The sequence below is a fragment of the Ischnura elegans genome, chromosome 10, assembly GCF_921293095.1.
Source record: "Ischnura elegans chromosome 10, ioIscEleg1.1, whole genome shotgun sequence".
Lineage (NCBI taxonomy): Eukaryota > Metazoa > Arthropoda > Insecta > Odonata > Coenagrionidae > Ischnura > Ischnura elegans.
In genome coordinates this window covers 101,958,433-101,973,263 of record NC_060255.1, presented here as the reverse complement: position 1 = coordinate 101,973,263, position 14,831 = coordinate 101,958,433, and the positions used below count along the sequence as shown (strand labels likewise).

General features: G+C 39.4%; 1 protein-coding gene across 12 annotated transcripts in view; it reads left to right on the top strand.

Moving 5' to 3' along the window:
• LOC124167314 (MAP/microtubule affinity-regulating kinase 3-like) overlaps nt 1-14,831 on the top strand; it is a 227,673-nt gene that overhangs the window by 146,866 nt on the left and 65,976 nt on the right. For 10 of the 12 annotated variants that reach the window (XM_046545284.1, XM_046545288.1, XM_046545285.1 and 7 more), the window contains 2 exons: nt 3,729-3,874; nt 7,050-7,260. In XM_046545284.1, the coding sequence (XP_046401240.1) occupies nt 3,729-3,874; nt 7,050-7,260 (357 nt within the window). The remainder of the gene's footprint in view (nt 1-3,728; nt 3,875-7,049; nt 7,261-14,831) is intronic. The other 2 variants (XM_046545290.1, XM_046545281.1) reach the window with 1 other exon arrangement.

Below are 14,831 nucleotides of genomic sequence, written 5' to 3'. Positions count from 1 at the left end.
TAAGGACTTGATTAAATAGTTGCATAAACAAGTTTTATTTAAAATATTAAAATTATATTTGAAGTAGTATTTTTTGTAAATTTAGGCCTACCTTACATTTGCTGCCTTATTTTGAACTGGAACTTACTCCTGCAAGTGTGTTGTAAATTTCTATTGTAATGTAAGGCAGGCCTAAATTTAAAAAATACAATTTCAAATGTAATTTCAATGTTTTAGATAAAACTTATTGCTTATGTAATTATTTAATCAAGCCCTTGAGTGCTTGAGAAAATTTTATTTGTACCATATGTGCTGTATAAGTTTACCAAACGACTTGGATGTTCCTCTCTTTTCCCCAAATGATGGGTTACTTGCCAGAAAAATCCTTAAATTCTTATCCGCTTTCTTCAATGGTGGAATTTTGGCTTTGGAAGGGGGAGGGTTCACAGGATCTTCCTAGCTCTGAAATGGTGTTTGGGGCTCTAGGTGAGGGTTTAAGTAGTCCAGTCAACCATTTGTACTACCGGATCAAGTAAAATCGATCCTCAGTGGACAAGGAACACGTAGGCAATATGCGAAGGAGAATAGCATAGACGGCTGCACGGCTGTATGTGGACCGACTTTTGAAAGTGACTGCACATGGCTTCTTGCATTTTGAGGTTGCATTGGCAGATGATTTTCTGAAGTTGAGACAATCTTTTCTTGTCCAAAATCTTGGCCATTGGGATCACTGTGCTATTCCTCAATTTTAATTGCAGTTTTTGTGATGTACCAAGTGATATGGCCTATCAGTGATCCCAGTACAAAAGAGATAAGAACAAATGTAGAGTTTTTGTGAATTATTGAACCTGAATAGCAGAGTGGTGTATCAGACAGAAAGGTGAATGTTTGTCATTTTATAATTAATAGTAGTGGGTGTAAATTTGTGGAAATCCTTTATTGTAGGATTAGAAGGAATAATAACTTTGCTATTTCCACAATGTAGTTTTAACATTACCATGTGGGCATACCAAAGTTATTATTCCTTCTAATCCTATGTCTGTCGTTCTATTCTTGGCTAAGCTTCGCCACTCTAATTAATGTGAATTGCACCCTTAAAATGCTTAAATATGTCGTAATTTGTGAGGCCATGGAGTCATTTTATGTCATCCTGAAGAATCTCTGGCACTTGCAAAACCCTTTATACTCAACTATGCATACCTATTAAAGAAACATGAATGCACTGTATTTTTTTAAGTGGGATAAAACTTCAATGGCTGTGCGACATTGTTCTATCATGAAGCAATTTCATCAAGTCGCACCATAAACTAATTGTTTTTCTTCAGTCTTTTGTTCCAAATGTGGTTCACCTTATGATGGTTGCCATGGTATACTTGACTCATCCTCAGTACTGATATATTGAGAATGGCAACTGCTGTGCCAACTGTCCTTCAGCCAACTGTTGTGCATATGCACACCTTGCTGGGAGGTGTTCCTCCTTCTTTATGAGGCAAGCATCATTCTTCCTTCTGCTCGCTGATAGTGCCCAGGCAATGTCCTTACGAAGCATCCTGGCTGAAGACAGAGCACACTCCTTGTGGACGGAATAGAATTTGTTCTCGTTATATGTCAACAGTCCCACGTGAATACTTTTACAGTGGCATACATTTGTTCTTCACTCAGTGTGCCACATGGCGTGGATGGAAATCTGTTCAAAAACTTAATAGGAAGTCTTGAATTGCTCTAATTATTTTATTCACTGCTAATATTAACTAATTCTGCATCCTTTTAAAATCAACTCTTGTGTGCAATAGTGTTTTTTTTTTGCTTTAGTAGGCATATGTTATAGTTAATGCGATATGACCTTAATACTGAAAGAAAACCCATGCATGGCACTGAAATGAGTTGTGAATTTTCTCATGATCCTGGATTTTTTTCTGTTTCTGATGATGTCTTGTTGTGTTTCATATATGAAGGAATTCATTGGAAGGAAAGGTTAACTGTTAAAACTGGCATTGCATTATTTGCTCCTTTCTGAAGGGTAAAACATGATTCCTCTTGAATTCATGCTGGAATATGATACTCTGAACAAATTGAAGAAGCATATCCAGAGAATGATTTTTAATTTTTTATTTAAACCATGAAAAGTTAACTTTCATTAACATAACACGGTAACATACTGAAATTAATGGTCACTATTTAGGCAAGTAACTCCATGCATAATGAACAATGTAATAGCACATACGATGATGGTGTTGACATTTTGTGTCTTTGGAAGGAGTGTGTCTGCTTGCGGATATGTTCCTGTCTATTTACCTCAGTGCTCTCAGGCAGTGACAGTAGCTGAATAAGTAGAATTCCCTAAGCAGAGTAATCTTAATGGGGTGTTTGGAGCTTGACGAATGTCTGGTTACTGTAACTTTGACCCAAAGGGAAATCTCTATGGTGGCAAGCACAGGCAGGTCTAATTTGGCATCCAGACACTTTGGTGTGAAGAAAATGGTGGCTTGATGACCAAGTGATGACTCTTGAGGCTAGCTGTGGGGGTCCTAAAATCGCCAAAATCACCTCACATAATCAGTGGATATGCCCCCTCACTGCCAGTGGAATGGCGATGGAATCGCTCTGCTCAGAAATGTGCAATATGAGGCATAGCTCTTATGTAACTATCCGTTATTAGATTCACAAGCACCCTTGTCCCTAGAAATCAAAGCTTGAAGATAATATCTTAAAGTAGAATTACGGAGCTGACTAAGAGCCTCTTGTAGATAGCTTTAATTCTTTTTGGGAATCATGTAACTTGGATAGCTTTCCAGGACATGTGTATACTATCACCCTGGTACATGAGGTAGTTATAAGCCCATTAAAGGAGAAATATATTTTTGGGAATTGTGGAGTTATTGTTTTATCATTCATAGTACTTGGTTTCAGTGTTAATTAATGCATTCATAATTTTTTATTGAAAAAGTTATCTGACAGCCTTTGCTGTGTACTCCTCGAGAGATTTTCCCACTCAAACATTGATAAATTTCTAGAAATTTTTTGTATCTTGTCGCTGGTTGCTCCCGCCATCTCAACGGCTGCTCTGGGAATTCCACTAGTTTGGATATATGTCTGTGTTGTTTCTGGTGCCTTGCAGTGTGTGTGTGTGTGTGTACATTGGGAAAGAGAAATGGCAAAAGAGAGGATGCGATTTACTCCAGTTTCCCGGATACATTGACTATCTCATGTTTGCTTGAATGTACCCGTGGGAGCTGGGATTGTTTTGCTAAATGCGCTGTTCCCCATTGGCCACACAGCCTTTGAAGAGATGATGGGAGGTGTGTCTGCATGACAGAGCTAAGACGGTGCATCGTCTCATATGTCCCGTCATCTCGTCTTATTGTTTTGTTTTCCCATCTCTCTTGTCTCTCTCTACACGCGTTGCCCCTCTCCTTCCTCTCTTTCCCCTTCCCCTCTTTCCCCTTCCTCTCTTTCTCTCCCGCCCCTCCACCTACACCCCACTATGTCCATTTTGATGCTTTCTTTGTGTTTTTGCACACAACGTGTCGGGGCCTCATTCATCCTGTTTGATGTTTGCTCCGAAACATTTCCTCTCCTGGGTCATTATTTGTTATCATTATTTCTGTTGACCATCAATTACTCTGTTGTTTTCCTTGCCTTTACTCCACGACCTGTGCTCCACTTTGGTTTGTTGGTTTTTGCCTGTGTCCCCCTTCTCTCTCTCCCTCCTGCCCCCTGTCTGTCTCACCAACCTCCCGCCCCCAAAGCGAAGCTATTCCACCGCCGCCCCTTCCTTCCAGAGGCGCTAGTGGGCATGGGATACACGAGGAGTGAGATTGAGGACAGCCTGGGGAATGCCAAGTACGACGATGTCTTCGCCACCTATCTTCTGCTTGGCAGGAAGTCTTCTGATGTAAGTTATTTTCCCACACCTTTCATTGTGTATTCTCTTTTTTCAACATGCAACTGTTGATCAAGTCATTTGCTATTCTTCCTTTTATTTAATATCTAAAATGGAAAGTTTAAACTACACATCTTATTTTTTGTTTAAGTGGCATAATACCTTGAACAATTTAAATATAGTTGAAGATTGATAATCTGGGAATTTGTCTTTGGAGTTTGATACTCGCGCTAACACTGCAAGAGCTTATAGACTAATTTGCAGAAGTATTTTGCAAAATATTTCATTCCATGACTTGGGATACCTAGATATGCTCAACTTGGACAACAGAATTTACAACATCAACTTACCCTGTGTATTCCTCAAACTTTTAGGGCTTCATTAGGAGAGGAATTGAAGTGGGTTGAAGTGTTCATTGAGTATGCCGCACCCCCAAAATGCCTCGTATAGCACAAGGGATGTGTTCCTTGGGGTCTTTGCGCTAAACGAATTTGCATTATACGAGAGCGTTTTAACATTTGGAAGATAGGGATGCGTTCATGGTAGCATAGGTGTTGCGTATCGAATTTCCTCTAAACCGTTTATATTCCCATCAATAGCCTTAGAAAACCTTATTTATATAAATGTTTATTTGTTAAAATATCTTTAAAGATAGTAGGCATGCATTTAAAGACTTTTATTCAAGTTTTAAAAAATTCGTACGCGCTTTTGAAATTCCCTCCTGTCGTGTGGGTGGGCTAACATCTGCTATCTCAGGTGTTCGTAATGCATTGCCAGCAGTTGACGATTTTTCAAACCAGTCTAGAAACAATTATTGTGTCACCCAGGCCCTTTTGTCGCTCATCGAAATGACAGGCAAATGCTACTTTGAACGCCAATTAATTGCTAGTGGAGTTTATGAATGATAAATCATTTTAATTTGAAGCCCTCCGAGGCACTAGCAGCTACGTGAAGCAGTCTTTAAATGCCTTGAAACCTGACCCAGGTTTTTCTTTCATGAAAATGAATGAATGAGAATGCATTCTTTTCCAAAACAATATTGCCTCGTCAACACTAAGAACTAGTTGAGGGGGAAAGGAGCCACTTTCAATCACAGCTTGGAGTTCATCAGAAAATGTTGCGGTGACTGCGCTATCAACACTTGCAGATTCATCTGATATCACCGAGCTGAAAATACCTGCTTGATGTTTAAAATTCTAGAACCAACCGGAGCTTTCACTGAATGTCTCGGAGCGATTACCATCCTCGTCTTTTTGTACAGATTCACAATGAACTTTCTGTATGTCTTGACCGCTTGGTTGAAGTTGGTGCGGCTGAGGTCACTGATGTTTTAACTTTGTCTTTATTCAGAATAAGCTATCGTGAGTTAAAACTTCCGTGCAATATCGCCAGTTGCAGGCACATTAAAAATGCATCTTGGAAAAGACTTGCAGTAGTTTTTGTATTGGATATGGCAGTCCATTTGTACAAGTAGGCATTCTCAAAACGTATTTAACCCTTCCTGGTCGCTCAAGTTGGAAACCTAGGATTGATATTATGAGAAGCGTGAGTGGAGTGTAAGGCCTCTCTGCATTGCGTTCTCGAGTTGGTCATTGGGCGGCTGACCCCAGCTGCAAAGCCCACAGCCTGAGGGGCATCTCTCTGTATGCATATTAGTCGAAGAATGTTTATGAAGTGAGTGCCCAGTAGTCTTTTTCCTAAGTACTCGTGTTTCAATTACAAGAGTTGCTGAGATTAGATTATTAAACTTTAGAGTTAAAATTCACAATCGATTATTGTTTAAGCCAATGTAGGTGAAGTGGGATTATCTCCAATCGGAGGATTTGATAATTACTTGTAGAAAATAGCTGTGAAAATGACATGGAATTTGTGACAGCTGCTTGTTGAAAAATACGAAGAGGTCATTTTCCTTCCATATATAGCCGGCCACATCAAGATGAGTTCATTACCTTTATTATGTGCAGATGAGCAACTCATTCAAATATTTTGAATCATGAATATAATGATACATTTTATAATGTTTTAAATGTAATTGGCTTTTTGTCATTACTTCACCTCTTACTCAACAACGCATAATTTCTGCTGATGCCAATGCATGCTCTGGGGAAAAAAGGCCATGTGTTGCATGGTTATCTGCATACAGGTATTCAGCGGAAGTATTGTTGATCTTGAATGCATGTGGTCCCATATACATATTTATGATTATCAATCTTCTACTGTAATTTGAAAATGCTTGTAATTTTAAGATTAAAAGCATTTGTTTTGTTAACTTCTCAACTCTGAATTATTCTTCATAAAAACATGGAATTTTGTTTAAAAAAGTATTAATTCAATAATTTGCTCTATCTTCATTTAGAGCTAAGTTTTTGTAATATACTATGCATGAAAACTTATTGCTGTTTTCAATTTGGCCTTCTGAAAGACATTTGTGTCGTGAGAAATTATTGTCCTTGTGTAGGCTTTCGCGGTGTGGCGAAGATTCAGGGTGGAGGTTTTCTGGGTTAGCACCGCGTAGATTGGTCTCTGCAGACAACAGTTTCGCCGGCATTGCAGCAGGCTTCTTCAGGTCAATGAAGTGATTGACCTGACTTCATTGACCTGAAGAAGCCTGCTGCAATGCCGGCGAAACTGTTGTCTGCAGAGACCAATCTACGCGGTGCTAACCCCGAAAACCTCCACCGTGAGAAATTATTATTTATATTTGAAGCTATGGAATCTTATCTAAATGATGAGCTGTTGGAATTCATTGTTTCATTATATTAAAGTAGCCTAGCAAAATACATTTGCTATTTTATATGCTACATAATTGGAATAATTTTCCTTTGTCGACTATTTAGCTACTTAAGGAAACAATTGCTTTTTTTGTCTTTGATGTGTTCAATTAAATGCTGAGACTTACAAATATCTGGCTTCAAAGTAACCAGTTTGTCGATATCCATTATTCAATTAATTTTATCCTTACGGGCAAATTTGAAAAAAATCCATTTATGAAAATAAGCATAACATTTGGAAGTTCATATATCTCAAAAAGAAGTGAATCTGTGTCGATTACATGTGCCTCCTTATGCATTCAGTGTTGTGAGCTGTAGTTCGACTCGTTCAATTGGCTGAGCCTGTTACATATCAATTTTCGAGGGTAGAGTCTTTCTTCTTGGGCAAGTTGTGATGAAAGAACATGTTGTTGCAGCCGGAGAGTGATGGGTCACGCTCTGGGAGCTCGCTGTCCCTCAGGAACATCCCGCCGGCGTCTTCGGTTGGAGTGGGTGTGGGTCCGGGGAGTGGTGGGGAGCGTGGTGCAGTGCAGTCGCCATCGCATGGCCACCGTGGAGTTCATCGCTCAAGTTCTGCTACCAACTCAAAACCCAGCAGACGGGCATCGTCTGGTGGTGAGACACCTCGTAAGTTGATCTTGGTTTTCTCAACTGTTGGTTTTGTGGTCGGAGAAGTGATCTATGATGTGGCACACACATGTCCGTAGCTGTTCATCTATCTCAATTACCCCTAAAAACAGCCCAATGTGGCCTTTACATTGGGTGTTTTTAAACAATCAACATCGGATGATCACACACACCAACCTATCCTAGCAGGACTCAAACCCGCGACCTTCGGTATGGCAGGTGTGGACTTGACAACATTTTATTTCCTTTCACATAAATAATATTTTTTTCTGTAAAATAATTACAATTTCATAATTTACTCATCATTTTGGGATAACTTTCAGGTATCATGCTGAAAAAGCAGTGGAATGAACAATGCAAAAACTTACTTTTGAACAATGATAACACTTAAAAATTAACATACTTGAAATTATAAGTCATTATTTTGTATTATTTGTAAGAATGGAATATCCTGAAGCATGGGTCTATACGTAAGCCAGGTTTTTCCGGGCAATCTGGACAGTAATTGCTAACATCTTTCCTCAATTAATTTTTGGAACATACTCTGCTCTTCTTTCTTCCTTGTCTTTTCATTTCGAAAGAATGTGGTAAGTAAATATGCTGAGGGGAATTTATTGAAGGCAGTTCCTTAGGTTGGACATTTAACAATAATTTTATTATTTCATTCCGGTATTCTAACAAATTTATGAGTTTCCCACTAAATCTGTTGTGTAATATGAAAGAATCAATCATCATGATCTGCTTGAAGTGTATTCCCAACTTAAGGTACCAACGGAGGGTTTTTTTTCTCAAGGTTAACAAGACAACAATTGATCTGCCTTGTTTACACCTCCCATATGCTTAATGTATCCACCATTCTAGGCTTATTTGACAGCCTTCCCCTCCTGCCTACAGTCTCCACAAAATCGTGTCCATACTCGGACGATATCATCGTTACTTCTCTTTTATCCTTGCATTTTAAAACGCACACCCCCATTCCATTGTAGGGAGCCACACATTCACCCTTTTCTAATTTTTAAAAAATACATCAGGGTTGTTTTTCCTTTTTATTTGCAGTGCACCTGTACAGTATGTTTTTTCTCTTATTAGGCAATTACAAAGGTTCACGCTGTTGTAAAAGTTATCCATATACACAGCATGCCCCTTAGTTTTAAAATTTTCTAACAATTTATGAGTTACTTTCTCTGTGTGCCCTGAACCCCCCACTTCTTTATCCTTGACGCTGCAATAAATCAAGCTATCCAAAACTTGTTTAAATAGTAACCGATCTCTCCAAAGAACCATGGATTCATCTAGGCTCAAATCTAGAGATGCATGAATAGTATCTGCGAATACTCGAATACCTCGAATACTAGAAAGTATTCGATATTTGAGATCTTGAATAATTATGCTAAAAGTACGATCTGGAATACCTCGAATACTTTGAATTTCGCGCAATATACTGTCGCACACACATCATCTCGTTGTCTTGGAAACAACATAGAGGACTCCAGTCATTTAGTGTATGCAGCACTGTTTTAGGCAAGTTGACGACCTTTGTCAAATTCGCCAATTAGAGTGGTGAAAAGATATAGCACGACATGGGGAAATGAAAATGATCAGGGGAAAAAATCCGAAAATCCCTGATTTCCCCCATCGAAATCCTTAAAAAAAATTTAAAATGGCGGAAAATATATGGACTATAGGGTACCTTCCATTACACATTGAGCTACTGCTCCCGAACCGTTCCATTCATCGGAAAGATCATCATGGATTCAAAGACTACAAGAATGCAGGCTTCCTCTAACATCATTTCAATAATAATTTTATAGATAATGGAGCAACGGTAAGAAGGCAACATGATTTGCCTCTGATTAGAGTGATGGATTCAGTTGTGATCCCGTGCCTTCCAGAGTATTACGACGGCAGAGAAAAGAAGTCATAACACTGCCGCTTTCAAAATAAGAGTTATACAGTGGAACCCCGATTTATTGTTCCCGCATTGATCGTTTTCCCGTTTTCATCATTTGCAGTTTCTGCTCCCAAATAAAGTTCCATGTAGACAATGTAATTTTATCCCGCGTCTATTATTCCTTGAAGTATCATTTCCCCGCATTGATCGTTTGAAGTTCGCAGTCCCGATGTAAATTTTCCCACATCCATTGTTTGACGAAAATGAGACGAAATAAATACAATGTGTTATTTATGACTAATAACGACATGCACATAGTTTGAATCTTCCCCAGGGGATGGAACTACCATAGGGAGAAGTAGCATTAGCACATTTCCCAAGTTCCATTATCCCCCTCCATTCAGCACTCGCCTCCCCCCTCTGACGCTTACCTTTTCTCCAAAATCAAAGAAAAGGTCCCAGCTCACGCAGGGATCGTATTACGAAGAACTTAGCTTTTAAAGAAAATATCAAGTTACACGAGAACAATACTAACGTGTTACATGCTTCTCTCTTTCTCACCCGCTGAACTTTTTCAGCCTACCCGCTTCAAAGTTCCCCGTTTCTGGAGGTCAAGTGCTGCATGAGTCACCTATTAGCCCAAAATGTGTCTAACAAATTATAATTTTATTAGGTTGAAATGCTGGTAATTTCCACGTAATATAAAAGGCCAAGACCAAACACGACGTATTTCTAATGTTATTTAAGCAGTTTTAAGCAAGGAACTAGTTGGAAAAATACGATGGTGATTTTTGGCAAAACTCAATCTCCTCGTAGCTTAGCTTCTCGGCAGTTAATAGGGCATTTTTTCTGAGTACAGGATATCAGGTTATTATCAGTTATCAATTTACGAGTTATACCATAAGTCTCACTTGTCAGAGTTGCTGACGAAGGGGTATCTTCTCAGGATTTTTGTTTCTCCCTACTAACAATCCGAATTCAGCTGCCCATTTGGCACTACGCTAATTAGAAAAGAATGGGTATCTTTAGGACAAAAAATTTCATGGCACAGTCATATGGTCACACTTTGCTCTCTGCAGTATGCCCTGCGTACGCTGTATGCGATAGCATCAGTTCCGAACTTCACCTCGTACGAGTGGTTCCCTACTTTCCAGGGTGGCTGGACTTCAAACCACTGATTGTTTTCCATGTGGGTTTAATAAAGTCTGGTTTCATTTTCACTAGTTAAATTTTAATCATTTTCGGACAATGGCCCCTGCTAAGAAACTACGAGTCAAATCAACAATATTACCTAAGTGTCTCGATAAAGTACTAGTATTTCTGTAATTGGCTAAAATCTTATATGAATCCTTTACTGAATATCATAATTACTCGCCAAAATCCTGCGTTTCCTCGGACATAAGTGACATAGCCAAACATTCCCGTATTGAACGTTTTCCTGCATTCATCGTATCATTATTCGTATTGTTATTAGTAAAAGAAATTTTTACCGTAGTGGAGTTCCAAAAAAGGGGAGTCGCTTAGAATCATGTTCGTCTTAGATTCATGCAAATATGGTATATTTCCAGCAATGTCGGCATAGGATTTCATTTTCGAGATCATTTCTAATGGATCCTGTGAGCAGCGTTGTATGTTGAAATAGTAATCAATTTCAATTTCGTGTGTAATATAGTATACACAGAGTGGTAATTCTATTCCTGTCTGTCCAACAATGTATAACCATAAGAGATTGAAGCGTAGCATATAGAGACCCTAAATGTCATAAAGTGATTTGGTGTTCTGTGGAACAATTGCTTAAATGTTCAGCAAAATTTTTCATGATGCACAAAGTCGTCCACAAACCAGTCGCAAATACAGTAAACTCTTGATTTTACGAAGTCAGTGGGACCGGAAAATTGGCACTTCGTAAAATCGAGTTTCGTAAATTCAAACCTTTTTCGTAAGTCACGAAAAAAATGTTAGCTTTTGTTTCTTCCGCCGTTTTTTGTCTTTAGTGGTCTTATTTAAATGTTTTCGGTGGTTATTCTCGGTATAATTCATAGAAAAGGCTTTTTGCTATCGATTTATGATGTGAAAAATCGTTAAATAATTATACCAAAATAAAATTCCCATTTCTTGTTCATACTTCAACATCAACGATCGCTAAAGAAATTCCCGACCAGTTTAGAAAACGTAATCAAATAATGAATTGCAATGTTTAATATAAGAATTAACAGTAATAAATTTGTGGTTAGGAGCCAATAGCTCTTTTAAGTATGCAAAAGATAGATATTTGTTTCTGACACCCACGGAATTTTAGCGGCAGCCGGCCTAACCGCCATTTATGTCGCCCTCTATCGCTCAGTGACGAGAAAAAAAGAAAAACAAGGGTCTCAGCCCGTTTCCAAAATAACCTTCGTAAGTTAATATTTCGAGTTACTTCGTATTTTCAGCAGAATGTGCTCTATTTTCACTGAGATTCAATTACGATCATAAATAACGTAGGATGTGATTATCTTCTGGCGAATATTTGAAGTAAATTCTGTTTGAGTTCTCCGTCCGACTACTGTGTTCCATCATCTTCGCAGACGTTGCCATAAAAGACTTAATTCTTCATCAGGACTGTATTCTTCATACCGGGTGTGAGGTGACCTGTTCATATAGTATGTTTCTCTCCTTTTATGCCGACAGGAGCAAGGTTCCAACCGGAAAACGACAGGAGAAACATCTTACAGTATCGGAGAAATATAGATAGAAACGTTATTATCCACATTGATTGTTTTCCTACAAGAGACGTTTTATCATTTCGCAACATGGTTAAGTATTGGTTCGCTAGCGTGAATTCCCAAAAAATGACACGCAAAAACCTGTACCGTCACCTCATTTAGTTTTCGTGTTCCTTTCTCCGCCGTATTGAAAGTTAGGCAAAGGATCATTGACATAGAGAAAAGATTTTCTTAGTTTTAGCACTAAAAAATAGTCGCGCCATAATCGTAAATAAATATAGTGTGGAAAGAGCAAAGAAATTAATTTCAATTGAAAAGTCAGCTGAGAAGAAGAGAGACAATTATAAGCGCGGCACCATTTTCCCAATAGTGGAAGATACTTCTTCCGCCTCTCTCCGGTTAATAACTTCCCCCCGTTGCAGGTAAAGATGAACCATGCCTTTCTCCACAATCGGGGAACGTTCCCAGTGGGTGGGGTGAATAAGAGTGGGATGGGGATTGCCTGAGGGAAGAAGTGTGGTCAGCACAAGGACTGGTGAAGGGGGCAGGACAAAGAAGGGTGGGGAAATGGCCTTCAGCTCTGCCTCAGTCTACTTTTGGGGGCCGTATTTTTTTGCGACGCACACAAGCTGTCTCCTTAGGGAGGGAGTGAATGGGAAATGCTGGGGAAGGAGGGGTTTGGGATGCGTAAGGTGGGTGTCAGCAAGATCAGCCAAAGGCGGCAGGAGGGAAGGGACGGCTTTGGAAAGACAGAACCCCAGCATGGGAGAACAGGGAAGCACGTGAGAAGGAAGTTCATGGTTAGACTTGGAAGTGCGTCTTCATTACGAGAAGCCTGAAATATAAATTGGCGGTAAATAGAGCCCAGTACATACTTAAGATATTTAAGTTGTTCATTCACAAAGGCCAATATATACACGAAAAGATATTATGGCGCGGATTGCATGTATCAACGTCCATTTCGAGATGTTATTAATTTCTGTTCCCATTTATAAAAGTAGCAAATAGATTTGAAAGAATGATAATCATGAATAAAAATATCTAAATCGATATCCAAACGCACATGAGCAAAATAGATGAATGTATACATACCGATCCATTGCAAGTAATACCGCTCAAGCTTCTTCCGGTATAGGACTTTAAAATCCTGGATAATGCCTTGGTCCAAGGGCTGGGACTTGCTAGTCGAGTTCGGGGGTAAAAAGAGGACTCGAACATTAGCCAATTTTAGATCTTCCACGTATTTATGAACGGTGGCATTATCCATTTTTAAAACAATTTTGCTGTTCTCTACAGCAATTTTTCTCTGTACACGTATAACCGTTTGCTGGAAAATTTCTCGGGTCATCCAGCTGTTTTTATTTGCATGGTAAAAAACGGGGAGGGCTTCCAATTTTACATGTTTTAAGCACCGTGGCCTTTCAAATTTCCCAATGACAACGGGCTTATTTTGTCCGTGCCCGTTTGGTTGACGCACAGCCCCACAGTAACACGCACTTTACTCTTTTTCCCCCCATGGCACCTTTGCTCTTTGAAACCCAGGGTTGCGTCAGGTAATGCATTAAAAAATAGCTCAGTTTCAGGGGCCAGCGAGGGTGAGCTGGTCGAGGAAAGGGTCCCGGATTAGGGACCCTTCGAAGTGCTTCGGCGAAAAGTAGTCAAGTAGTCTTCGAAGTACGTTCACAGCAGTGCAAAGGGTTAATTAGGGGTGTACGAAATACTCCGCGCGACCTTCCTGACATGTTAAACTACGAATTATTGTCGATGCTATGTTTACGAACAGGCACGTAAATAGGGGCATAATGTCAGCCGCGATATTTTAACTGAACTCCTACTCCCCCTAAATTCCCACAGTGAGGTTTTTGGCGACCCATTTCTCTCCAAAGTTGCATTATCATTTACGATTTCGCACTTTTGATGGACCACAGTTGGAAGCGCTGATTTTTTTAGCTACTTACGCCGGCGTAACTAGTTTTGTTGACAAATTTTTCGCCGTAGTTCGTATAAACGAATGCCATTTGCTCCTAGGGACCGAGCCGAGGTTCGTAAATTCAAAAAATTTCGTATAATCGAATAGCGCCATGTATTTAGCATAGGCTTTTCACCAGGACCGCAATATCACTTCGTATAATCGAAAACTTCGTAAAATCCTGCTTCGTAAAATCAAGAGTTTACTGTATATATTTTATTTTGTGGAACAGCTAAGTCTTTTTTTCTTGCCCTTTGTGCTTCATGAAGGAGTTCCACCATGTTACGCCACCCACCATCTCAAAATTTTTCATAATGTTGAAACAATATTCGGCAACATTATGGAATTTTTACCTTATAAATAGGCTTTAAGGAAGCATCAATGAAGGGTGCAATGGATTATAATTCATTATTATAACATTATGATTTTTTGGTGATTGGAAGAAAGAAATTGATGGATCAGGCTTGTTTTGGTTCTCCAACAATAATGTTGTATGACTAGGGGAGGGTGTGAGGTGCGTTTGGGTGACCATCGATTGGGTGCAAACTATGCTGGCGCAGGGTTATTCACCCCTCTTAATGTGCTGTCGTCAGACAACTCTCACTGGCCGGGCTGTATGCAAGGAATCGAGGGGTACAGTTATCCTGCATAATGCAACACTGCATCACATTTGTTCACTAATTCATGATTGTGACGAACTGATCTAGATGGGCGTGCAACGAATCCGGAGCCGAAAAAATAGCTCCCTGCAGTAAGGAAGAACAGGCGAAACACTGAACAGTTCCTAAATTCACACCGGATTCAATGATACTTTGTTCAGATTGTGCCCAAAGTGGGAGTTGGTCTATGCCACACCGTAGCATCGGCAAAATCGAAAGGTACTAAATTCGAAATTTGAAATTGAAATTTTTTGTTAGTGGGTCGCCATGACTCCACAGGAATGAAGCTTATTATATGATGTTGCGTGTACACTGACTAAAGAACCATAATTAAAGCTCTTGGGCAC